Below are 12,876 nucleotides of genomic sequence, written 5' to 3' on the forward strand. Positions count from 1 at the left end.
ATGAAATATCACCCGGAAGGAACACCATGACTACCGCCATCTCACAGACTCAGTTCTCAGGAAATTTATTGTGTCACTTCTACCAACCTAATCCTAAATTGATGAGGCACGAGATTTGTTGCAGTTATAAAAGCTGTACTTAGCAGGTGGATTAAGCACAAGATTCACAAAAGGCTCGTTCCTTCCATTATTGAAGTCAGTAAAAAATGAGCTTACTGCAACTTTATGAAGCCTCCATATCTTTATTTTAAAATGCTGTAAGTAGGTCTTATGACAGAGATATGGAGGCTACATTAAGATAGCTTATGCTAGTTTTCCATCTTCTTGTGTGGTACAAAACACTGACTATTCCTCACCTTTTCAGAGGCATCTCAGAGAGCTTGGACTGACAGTTCATAAATACTCTGAGGTTCATGTTTATCAGTTTGTTCAACACCTTAGAATGCAAGACAAACACAAAGTTAAATTTCTAGGTAAGAGAGTGAATTGTTTATTGTACCAGCCATAGGCCATGACAGCACATAATATACAACCTTTAAAAGTACAAAACAATAAGTACAATATGCACTGTCCAATATAAATATTTAGACTTAAGGTAAGAGTAGATTTCCTATTGTCCCGTACATACAAATGAGTCTTCTTATATTGGCTCACTAGCCAGAAATGCTCCTATCACTTGTTCTGGAGTAATCATACTAACAGCCCTATGAGGAGCAGCATTGGGAGGAGGGTATGTTTACCTTGGAAAAGAGGCAGTCAAGAGGGGACATACTAGTCATATTTAAATATCTGAAAGGATTTCTTATTGAGAGTGAACAATTTTTCTCCTGTTCTGGAGACTACATCAAGGAGTAATGGATCCGAGCTGCAGGAAAAGAAATTCCACCTCAACATTAAGAAGAGCTGTTCAACATTGAAATATGCTGCCTCAGAATGTGGTGGAGTCTCCTTCTCTGGAAGTTTTTAAGCAAAGGCTAGATGGCCCTCTGCCAGGAGTGCTTGGATTATGTATTCCTGCATGGCAGAATGGGGTTGGACTAAATGTTCTTTGTTATCCCTTCCAACTTTTATGATTCTATTATTTTTCCGACAAAATATGGTCTTAAGTTATTTGTACTAATTGTAACCAAATAGGATCAATTAGTCTATGATTTTTTTTCTTACCTAAGTCTAAATGTATCAGTTTACCATTTTTAAATAAATACTTTATGCATTCCTTGGTATCTTTATTTGTTATACTGCTTGTATTTAATCTTCTTGTTTGAACAGAGAATGCTGTAAAAAGGAACATAAAGGTGATGGCACCAGGTGTTTTTATATTTAAACCATAGTTTGAACACTTTTTCTTTAATTCACGACAATATATCTACAACATCCTTGCAGATGACCAATTCCCTCACACCAGAAGTGACCTGCAGTTTCTCAAGTCACTCCTGACACACAAAAAATCTACATCATGTTTCTCTAACGTATTTTTTTTTACCAAGGAATTAGATATTATACATTTAGCTTTTCATTTCCTTCATATCAAGACATGCTTGCTTTCAAATATTCATACCTTAAGCTTAACAAAGAATGATCAAGACATGTTATATTTTCAGGGGATTTCACTAAAAGAATGCCAGAGTGATTTGAATATCAAGCATGATTTTTGAGAATGTTTCAGTGAGATTTACTCTCTAATTGTAGATTCCATATCCAGTCTACAAATTATTGCCCTGTCTTCTGTAATAGAGGAAGTGGTAGAGCATTCATTGTTGAGTTCAACCAATTACTTCAAATAAAAAGATTTATACCATAAGAAGTGGAGCAATTCTTTGTGCCTCTCTGGTAGCAGGATCAACAATAGCCACAACGTCAAAATATGTCTCTCCTTCCTTTGGTCTCAACTTAATTGCACTGAGGAAGAGGAAAGACAACTAGTTATATGAATGTGAGACTGTTTTCCCCTTAAATGTGAAGTATGACCAAAGAAGTATCAGCAAAAGCCAACATTAGGAGGGCTTAGTATATTAATCCTAGCCTTCTTTAAAGGCAGATTAAGTTGTCAACATAGTAATCCGTAACACTCCTTAATGCTAAAAAGTAAAAAAAAATGCCAAGATTTTGTTAGGATTATTTAATGTATTATAAGGTAAGTTAATTTTACACATATCAAGTAAGCCCTTCTAAAACACAAATTCTGTATCCATGGATTCAACCGTTCATAACTTGAAAATATTTTTTTTAATCCAAAATGTAAATCTCGATTTTGCCATTTTACATATAAGGCACAATTTTACCATGCCATTGTGTATAATGGGACTTGAATATCCAGATATTCTAATATTTAGAGGGCAGGAGAGCTGAAATCAAACCCCAGCAGATACCAAGGGTCAATTATACTGTCAAAGAACCAATTTCATTTTCTTTTCACCTGTGTCTATCTTCAAAAAAATGGTATTCAATCCTTGCTTCTCCCTTTGGTTGTGCAGACAGAAGGGCATCCACTTTCATTACAAGATCACTTGCACTAAACAAAAAATGAAAAGAGGCACCTGTTCAAATATTTATTTTCAGTGTTACAAAGTTCGTCACGGGACTTTTTTTATAAAGAAAACTAAGAATACTATCACGTGATTTAGCAAAAGACATAATAATCAATGGCTTATATTCAACTGTGTCATTAAACACCTGGCACAAGAGCTGTATCTTTCTGCCAACTCTCCCACAAGAGTGGTCTGGAGAGATGCAAAGAGCTGCAATGGGAAGGAAGAGTCCCTGTTTTGTAAGAAAAAGCCTGGATACAGTCCATAGTATCAAATCCATTATGGTAAGCATTCAAACAGAAAGTAAAACATCCAAATGAGGTTTGCCAATAAAAGAGAGGGAGAAAAGCTTTCTTGCTCTCTTTCTTTCCAACAGCTGAAGAAAATATCTAGAAAAACCACATTAACAGAGACATCTTGCTTCCTTTTCACAGTTTGGTCATTTTTACTTACAGATCTTCCTCTACTCCTAGCTGCTGAATGTGAGCCTTTATTTTCTGTCCAGATGTCTTTAAAATAATATTCTCTAGCAAATGGAAGTCATCCTGGTTGAAAAGCTCACCATCTTCCAAAGGACCAATAATCTAAACAAAATCAGAAAAATAAAGCTACAGAGGTGGACACGGTCTGCAATATTCCAATTGTTTCTACAGCTGATGCTTAACAACTTTAACGAATTAACAAGAATGCACAGAATTTTGAGAGACCTTATTGTCCATAACTGCAACAACAAAGATAGTTTACTAGGTTACTGTGAGTATTCCGGGCTGTGTGGCCATGTTCTGGAACATGGCCATACAGCCTGGAAAACTCACAGCAACCCTGTGATTCTGGCCATGAAAGCCTTCGACAACACATAGTTTACTAAATTTTTATTTCACTTTTTTGCCTTAAAATACAGTACATGACAATAGCAGCTAACAATATCTGAAAACAAATTAAATTATAAAATCACTACAATAATATCAATAAGAATTTAAAGTCTAGAATGATAAAATGTGTATTCCTTTCCCACCCTTCCTAAAGCATCCAGAATGGAGAGTGTTCCAACACTGTGGAATATATTCCATCTTTTGGGAGCAACAGAGAAGAAAGTGTAATCCATCAAATTGACCTCTTCAGGTAGGAACATTCTCAACAGGATTTTCACACCTGGACAGGTTCAAAAAGAGACAACCAATTCTGGGCACCGCAATTGAAGGGAGATGTTGACAAGCTGGAAAGTGTTCAGAGAAGAGCAACTAAAATGATCAAAGGTCCGGAAAACAAGCCCTATGAGGAGCGGCTTAAAGAGCTGGGCATATTTAGCCTGCAGAAGAGAATGCTGAAAGGAGACATGATGGCCATGTATATATTTATATATGATCGCGATGTATAAATATACAGGGAGAGGGAGCAAGCTTGTTTTCTGCTGCCCTGGAGTCTAGGATGTGGAACAATGGTGTCAAACTACAGGAAAGGAGATTCCACCTGGACATTAGGAAGAACTTTCTAACTGTGGAACTGTCTGCTCCAGAGTGTGGTGGAGGCTCCTTCTTTGGAGGATTTTAAACAGAGGCTGAATGGCCATCTGTCAGGGATGCTTTGAATGCAATTTTCCTGCTTCTTAGCAGGGGGTTGGACTGGATGACCCATGAGGTGTCTTCCAACTCTGTGATTCTATGCAGACAGGCAGCCCAATGCTGTAAGGCTTTACAGTGCAACATCAACTTCTTGAATTAGGACCTGAAAGTAACTGCAAGATTGCCAGAACTGAAGAACCACCCCCCCCCCCACTTGCCCAGATACCAAGAAAACCCAGCTGTGTGGTGCTTAACTGGATTAAAAGGTGTGAACAGTAAAATTCCAGAGCCTAATATCATCAAGAGACATCAAAACAGTTTTTAACTTGCAATCCCTTAGCCATTTTTGGGCCCTCTATGGCCTGACCAGCTTTTAAAATCTGGATAGTACTTTAAATAAACTAGAGGAATCTATTCATGACTAGAATTCCTAAGCCCACAATAAAAGGTTTGGGGAACATTCCATTCTGCAGCTGTTGATGAGCTACTACTCTCTACCATGTCTCAGGATTGGTCAGAGCAAATATAGCCAAATGAAGTTGAAGTTCTAGAGGAACACACCCTGCCAAAATTCATAGCATTATACATTGATGATTTTCATTTTCAACATTCAAAACCAAAGGGCTGAATTCTTATATTTATTTAATGAGTTGTCAGCCAATTTACATTGTTACGCTTTTCTGAGTGTGAAGAATTCAGCAGATTAACTAAATTTTGCAACAAGTGAAACAGTATGCTCTTCTCATTTTAAAAGTTCAGTTTGCTCACCCTTCCATTGCTGATGACTGCCCTCTGTCCTTTCCTCAGTTTAAGAACATCCCTGGAGTACAGAGTATGTGACAGGATAAAATCCACTTTAGAAGATTCAAAAGCAGCTTTGAATGTATTGATATCCATTCCCTGAGAAGGAAAGAAATGATCCTCAGTGCAAATGAACAAAGAGACAAAGCAATGCATCTCTGCAAAATGAACTGATTGCCTTAGAAAAGGTATCCCTAACATAGTACTTCTAAATGTGTTGGGCTACAGATCTCAGAATCCCACAGTAAGTTTGGCCAAAGGATTCCAAAAAATGCAGTCTAATCCATCTGGCAAAAACCAGGCTGAGAAAATTAGGAAACAGGCAAGTGTTGCTCTAACTTGCCATTTACGAGTGTACCTCACAGCAGAAGCCAGTGTATGCTTACCCCAACAGCAAATTCTGTGACATCAGTTCCAGCTTCCAGTGCTTTTGCATTCTCCTCTTTAGCCAGCTTTGTGATAAAGTTTTTGGCATTGTTAGATGTTTGTGTCTGTAAGGCTGCCCAGATGGCCCTGGCAATAACCGTGTTCTCACTGGCTGGGTCTTCACTAGGATTGTTAATCATTCCGATCCGGACATAGTTACTGGATTTCTGCATAAAGAATGAAATGTGTGTCAAAACAACATGGTACCAAGAGCTTTGGAGCACAGCAAATGTAGAGCACTATAACGGCAATGAATTCAGCATTAAAATCCTACAACCCACATACAATACCTTTTCCATACATTAGCACATCTTACAAGAAGCAAAGATGTTGCAGAAGCTTGTCATTTGAAAGTCTCAGTCTAGTTTTGATCTTTCTTATTCTTCACATAACTAATGCAATACAAGACAGTAATGTACCGTATTTTCCGGCATACAAGACAACTGGAGATATAAGGCAACCCCCAACTTTTCAAGACAAAATACAGAGTTAGGGGTATACTCACCATTTAAGACTACTCCGTATTCCACAGAGACTAGCCGGGGGTTATGCCCCGCTGGGCTGTCCCCATGGCTCTCCCCACTCTACTTTCAAGGCCCTCTTCTGCCCACGCCACTCACCTCCTCCGAAGGCCACTGGGCTTTCCTAGGCCCAAGGAAGTGCCTCTGAACGACAACTCCCAGGAGCCCCGGGTGGCATACCTGGGATGTGCTCGCTGAGGCATTCTGGGAGCCGTAGTTCCATGAGTCCTACGACTCCCAGAATGCCTCAGTAAGCACATCTCAGGCATGCTGCCGGGGGCTGCTAGGAATCATCATCTGGAGGTGCAAGGAAGCGCCTTCAGACGACGACTCCCAGTAGCCTTGGCGGCAGAGTGGAACCCGTAGTTCTGTGAGTCCATTCTGGAAGCCGTAGCTCCTACGGCTCACAGAATGCCTAAGCAAGCACATCCAAGGCAAGCCGCAGACCTGGGCAGCAGCATGCCTTGGATGTGCTTGCTGAGGCATTCTAAGAGCCGTAAGAGCCAGGGAACTACAGCTCCCAGAATGCCTTAGCTAGCACATCCAAGCTTCCTTGGGCCTAGGCGAGCCCAGTGGCCTTCGGAGGAGGTGAGTGTTGGGGGTGGAAGAGGGCCTTGAAAGTAGAGCGGGAAGAGCGGCGGGGGCCACGGGGACAGCCCAGCAAGCTATCACCCCCCCACCTGGCCAGTCTCCATGGAAATACAGCCTGCCGCTTCTCCTCCCCGTGCCATCCCTCCCTCCGCCCTCCCTCCTCAGGTCGTGCCACGAAGTGAGTTAGAATTTATTCTTTTCTTTTAATTATTATTGTTTTAATTTTATACCCAGCATACTAGACGACCCCCCAACTTTACATAAGATTTTCCAGCGTTAAAAAGTTGTCTAATATGCCAGAAAATACAGTAACTAGTCCTATCTTTAAGGTTTTAAAAATAATCCTTAAATTGATCAATAAAAACTGTTTATAACACATTATTGCTGGCGGCAGATACTTATTAAAGCAAAAAAAGATAAAGTCATGAGAATGCTAGAACTCTTCTGCCGATGGGATTTAGTGCAAAGAAAATGAAAGAAGTCACATCTACAGTGAGCCCTTAGTGTGAAGACCAGTTGAATCAGCACCATGATGTCTAAATGCTGCAGAGAGCTGGTTTAGGTTAACACTAGCTGCTTAGCTGCTTTGGACTCTGTTAACCAAAGTCATGGTTGCTCTGGATTGTGCCCCAAAATCTGGACCAAGATTATGGCAACAAGACAGATTGATAACTGGCAAATAGAGGGAGAAAATGTAGAGACAGTGACAGACTTTGTATTTCTAGGTGCAAAGATGACTGCAGATGCAGACTGCAGCCAGGAAATCAGAAGACACTTCCTTCTTGGGAGGAGAGCAATGACCAATCTCGATAAAATAGTGAAGAGTAGAGACATCACACTGTCAATGAAGATTTGCATAGTTAAAGAGATGGTATTCCCCGTAGTAACCTATGGATGCGAAAGCTGGACCATAAGAAAGGTAGAGTGAAGGAAGATAGACATTTTTGAACTGTGGTATTGGAGGAAAATTCTGATAGTGCCTTGGACCGCGAGATCAAACCAGTCCATACTCCAGGAAATAATGCCCGACTGCTCACTGGAGGGAAGGATGTTAGAGGCAAAGATGAAGTACTTTGTTCACATCATGAGAAGACAGGAAAGCTTAGAGAAAACAATGATGCTGGGGAAAATGAAAGGAAAAAGAAAGAGGGGCCGACCAAGGGCAAGATGGATGGATGGTATCCTTGAAGTGACTGGCTTGACCTTGAAGGAGCTGGAGGTAGCTCTGGCACTCTGGTCAAAGGGTGCAATAAGCAACCAGCACAATTTATGTTGTGTCCACTGGCTACTGCAACCAGGAGAAATGGAGGGGACATTAAGGGTGACTGCCTGGTGGCACCAAACTGGGGTCAAAAATACTGGGAACTATAGCCCAAAATTTCTAGACTTCACTAAGTTGAAGAAGACAGTCTTTATTTCACAAAGGTATTAAAGAGATAGAATGCCAGAGGTTTACACTGCAATGTCATGCATGTCCACTCATAATTTGCATCAAATTCTACAACGCTCATTCCCTGGTAAATGTCTATAGAATTTCAACTATAATTAAGCTAGGCTGTGCCTGATGCAAAGAGATATCAGGATGCAATAACATGTACTTGAATGAAAGAGCTGAGGCAAATCTTCTTTGAAAAATAGAAACAGTGAAGTTATTTGAATGTGTCTCTGAAAATCATAGTAGTTGAGCTCAGTACTTTATGTGTGCTGATGCTAATGCCTTTCTTCATTTCCTTCTACAGTATAGAGGTGCTACATACCTGGTGTTTGATAGCATCATATAACAACTGTCTTCCAGAAGGTCTGTCAAAGTCTCCAACAATCCAAAAGGTTACTGGCCTTATAAAAGAATCATCTGTCCAAGGAAAAAGAATAAATTCATTTAAGAAAAAATATATATAAAAGCTTGACCTTCTCACAATGCACCTTTTCATTTCATGCTAGCGACATGCAGTCTAAAGGGGGGGAAATGTAAGGTTATATATAATATATTTATAAATATCCTAGAGATATTAGTGTTTAGGAATAGGTATGTTAAATTAAGGATTTTTTTCAAGCAATGCAAAATACATGTGCACGATTATGGAGTTTGTTTCCAAATGGTACCAAATTAAAAAAAATGAATAATGAGTTATAGGTGGCAGCACAATATTTTCCTGGAGTTGAATATTATGTATAGATCAAAACTATCAAAATATACATAGAATATTATATATAGATCGATACTACCAAAATTGGGTAATTTCCTTGGTAAGTGCTTGGAAAATTGCATTCTATAGCAAAAGAATGCACATCCTCAGCACTTTTTTCCAATTCCTGTAAAATTTGCTCAGATGGATTTGATACTTTTGGGAACATGCTCCTAAATTCTGTGTGTAATATTATGTATTGTTTTACTATTTCTTTTTTTAAAATTAGGAAGAAGAGGGAGAATCACAAAGAAGCTGCAATTCTCTTTGTTTTCTCATCTGAGGATGATCAAACTTTTTGAGATCAATACCCCAAATATAGCATACCAAGACACTAAAAAAAAACAAATAATTCATATTTTTATTCCCTAAAGATTCTAAGGCCAATAAAAAAGATCTTTACCATAAATCTCCTTGGAGGACATTCCTGACAGAGGTAAAATAGGAAAGAGTGGGGAAAAATATAATTAATTTACAAAGCAGACCTATCCAAAGGCTACAGCTAAGTGTGCAGCTCCATCACAAATAACCACAAATGTTAGATGGCATTAACTTCTTCCCAGAAAAGAGCCATGCTTGGATATCTTTGATCTTCTTTCCTTGTTTTCCTACCTAATCAGTACTGGAAGGATGTAAAGAACATTCTATGAACATTCTTCCAAAATCTCCACTTAATGGATTAATTGCATCCAAATCTTTATTTATCTACTTAATGTGCATATCTCTTCTTTCCCTCTCCTCTAATAACCACAATAACTTTTTTCTATAACTTTCCATGCCTTGCACGACTACATCGCAGTAACCAAATGCTTATTGTATTTACAGAGTCACAGCTAGACCACTACTACTGGCCCAAGGCATCTACAGAAGGACTTCACTGCCTCACTTAAGTTCAAAGAAAATGAGAATAGCAAATGGTTTCATAAGCATACTGATAGTCAGGTCCAAATTCCCACTGACTTCTTCCAGAGGCTTCATGATGATATTTTAAGTATGAGTGGCAAAAATTATTCCCTAACTCTATGATTAAAAGATTCCCAAGGAAATATATTCATGAAGCCTAATGTAAGATCTCTGGTCTCATAATCTGGAACCACCTGCGTCCCTCCCTCCGAATCTTACCAGGTAGAATCTGCTGCCTTTAGGAAGACATCAACAGAAGTATAGTACTGTAATTTCCCACTTTCTGATTTTGGACATTAAGCAGGGTCACCCCTCGCTAGTACTTAGATGTCAATGAATACCAGGTGCTATAGGCTACATTTCAAAGGAAAGAACTGGTGAAACCACCTGAAGTATTTCTTGCCTAAGAAAACTTCATAAGTCAGCAGATACCTTGAAGGCATATTCACACAAAGTTCATTTCTCAGTGTCACCAAAACAATGTATGCAATGAAACAAGGTCTATAGAAGCACAGAAGAATCCAATGTAACTCCTTGGTGACCAACTACTACTTGATATTTCACTTTGCCCCCCCCCCCCCAAAAGATTTGAAATTGGGACACTCTGTGTAAAGCTTTCCTAAACTGTGAATTGTGGCCTCCTTAAGGGAACCAGAAATCATTACTTCGTTGTAAAAAAAAAAATCTTACAGCCTCAGCTTATCTCTTTTAGTCTGATAAAACTTGGCAAGTTATAGAGCAATGGTTTTCAACCTGTGGGTCCCTAGATGTTTTGGCTTCAACTCCCAGATATCCTAACAGCTGGTAAACTTGCTGGAATTTCTGAGAGTTGTAGGCCAAAACACCTGAGGACACACAGGTTGAGAACCACTGTTGTAGAGCAATATGGTGGTCTCATAGTTTCAATACATTTATTTTAAGAATTCTACATACTGAAATATCTTGGTTGTTTGTCTTGAAAAATTCTATTAAATATAATTTACAGATGAAGACAGAAATAACCAAAATCTTACATAAAAAAAGAAACAGCACAAATATTTCAAACACTTCCAAACTCAGCTGGAACAAAAACGAATACAATGTATATTTGTAGCCTGAATATAATCAAACAAGGATGTGGTCTGCTAGTGTTTCTGGCTGAACAGGAGCAGATTCTTAAAACACTTTTAAGAAATTCCTTAACTTTTCCCCATAGAGAAGAAATACTACTTCACAAAAACAAGGGAGACAGGAATGAATTAGGAGGGGGGAAAGGATATTGTGTACAAACAAGCAGAAAGATGGGCAGGAATGTTGGTTTGTACTATGCTAGTTTTTCTCTAATCTTCTGTGGTCTTTCATTATACAGGACACAATTTTTAAATGGTATCATCTTTCTGAAACCTAACACAGCAATCTATTTTATCACCTTAAGAATCTACCAGTTCGATCATGTTTCATGTATAAACCAGGTCTATGAATACAAATCAAATTACACATGAAGAAACTTGATCTTGTCTGAAAATTAGATGGAAACAAGGTTTGTGCAAACATTTCTTTTAACTTACAAACCAATCTATGCTGATTCTTTTTCAGATGAAATTTGACTATAATTGACTTTTCAAATCTAATAAACGAAAAATGAGTAGTTGGATTCTGAGTTTGCTTCTTCCATTAGGAGCACTTAAAGCTAAAGACAATCCTCTAGAGCAGTAGTTCTCAACCTGTGGGTCCCCAGATTTTCTGGCCTTCAACTCTCAGAAATCCTAACAGCTGGTAAACTGGCTGGGATTTCTGGGAGTTATAGGCCAAAACACCTGGGGACCCACAGATTGAGAACTACTGTTCTAGAGAAGATTTTCCAAGTGAAGAGGGGGGAAAGGGGCCAGGAGGATAGTCAACAATTATCTACAGCAGATCATAATTCATTTACAGACTAATGGAATCCAATCACTTACATTGTTTGCATTTGTTGAAGGCTAGCCATAGTGTCTTCTTATACTTAATATACAAACAATAGAATGTGATCAAACCAAACTGGCTCTATGTTAGGGACAAACCAGAGGATGAAAAAGAAATTTGAGCTAGCAAAGAGGAAAAACTGAAATATATCACCAGAGACATTTAAGAAAATGCCTTTCCTTTGTGACACAAAAGACCTCTGGATAAAAGTAGAACAATATGCACCAGATGCAGCACGTGAATAGAAAAGAGTTGAAAATCTTTACCTTTCTTGGTCAAGTATGTCATACTGTTGGCAACTGCAGCTGTCTTGTCTTTGGAATCCAAGAACGTAAATCTAGCATAGTCGTCCACATAGAAATTGTCTGCAATAATAATTTAACACAGCAAGAACCCTACATTAAGGCAGATACCTGACCACATGATAAGAACAGGAATTCTAGACAGACAAGTCCATTATTTAAAGTTATAACATCAACAGTTTAATATTTGCCAGAACATCTAACAACCTTCATGTGTTGGAAGGGCAAAAGAGCATAAGGATGTAAGGGGAAAACATGGAGCCTTAACTATTTTTGTGAGAAGTACAAGCTACCAGTAGGAACCCAGCTTTCCTTGAGGGTGTTTACATTTTATGCTTCTTCATTTCAAATGTGAAAGAGTCCAAATAATATTTAAAATGTAATAATGTATTTCATAAACTTGAATTTCACAGTAAGAGATAACGGGGTATTTTTTTTAAATGACCAATAGAATTAGGCTGAGAGAAATATTCATCTGAAGGGCATGGGGGGAAAACTAGACAGAAAGTTCTATAATCTCAATAAAAGCCCAGAAGACCCCTTCTCCTGCATCCCCTATATATCTCCACAAAGGCATTGTTATAGACCCTTGTGCTCTTCTCTTAGACTTCATTCCATATCTTCCAAGCATTTATGTCATGACCTCAAAAATTACACACCAGTTATTGTAGTGAGAATTATAAGAAATGAGGAACTAGTCCATATTAAATTAAATGAAACTCAGATTACACTATGTAACATTTTTTTTCCTGTTCCTGGTTTGAAAGTGTTATTCCTGTTTAATTGTGTTTTACTTACTTTGAAAGTAGTTGTTACACTCCAGAAACTTAACAAACTATACTGAATTAGTTGAGACTCAATGAAGATATTCACTGAAAAACTACAGCAAAATGTGCTGCAGGATTTCCCACAAAAACAAAGTTTTTGCAATTTAATAAACTTTTCCCATATTTTTTTGTGATAGAACCAATTAGGAAATGACATTTATAACCCAGGAACAAAAATCATTTTTACGTAGTATTATTTAATGGCAGGTAAAAATTGGAATGAACAGAAAAAGATGTGAAAAGACCTGTACAACACAGAAAAGAGTGACAGACATTTCTGGATACAAC

The 12,876-nt window shown here is 38.4% G+C and overlaps 1 protein-coding gene across 2 annotated transcripts in view; it reads right to left on the reverse strand.

Annotated features, from left to right (window-relative positions):
* UGGT1 (UDP-glucose glycoprotein glucosyltransferase 1) overlaps positions 1 to 12,876 on the reverse strand; it is a 52,500-nt gene that overhangs the window by 14,225 nt on the left and 25,399 nt on the right. The window contains exons 20-28 of one of the 2 annotated variants that reach the window (XM_060768154.2): positions 11,726 to 11,824; positions 9,019 to 9,042; positions 8,187 to 8,281; positions 5,278 to 5,484; positions 4,859 to 4,990; positions 2,982 to 3,112; positions 2,417 to 2,512; positions 1,797 to 1,899; positions 357 to 436 (exon numbers count right to left, since the gene is read on the reverse strand). In XM_060768154.2, the coding sequence (XP_060624137.2) occupies positions 357 to 436; positions 1,797 to 1,899; positions 2,417 to 2,512; positions 2,982 to 3,112; positions 4,859 to 4,990; positions 5,278 to 5,484; positions 8,187 to 8,281; positions 9,019 to 9,042; positions 11,726 to 11,824 (967 nt within the window). The remainder of the gene's footprint in view (positions 1 to 356; positions 437 to 1,796; positions 1,900 to 2,416; positions 2,513 to 2,981; positions 3,113 to 4,858; positions 4,991 to 5,277; positions 5,485 to 8,186; positions 8,282 to 9,018; positions 9,043 to 11,725; positions 11,825 to 12,876) is intronic. The other variant, XM_060768155.2, reaches the window with a different exon arrangement.

This window comes from Anolis sagrei, chromosome 3, assembly GCF_037176765.1.
Source record: "Anolis sagrei isolate rAnoSag1 chromosome 3, rAnoSag1.mat, whole genome shotgun sequence".
In the NCBI taxonomy this organism is placed as follows: Eukaryota; Metazoa; Chordata; class Lepidosauria; order Squamata; family Dactyloidae; genus Anolis; species Anolis sagrei.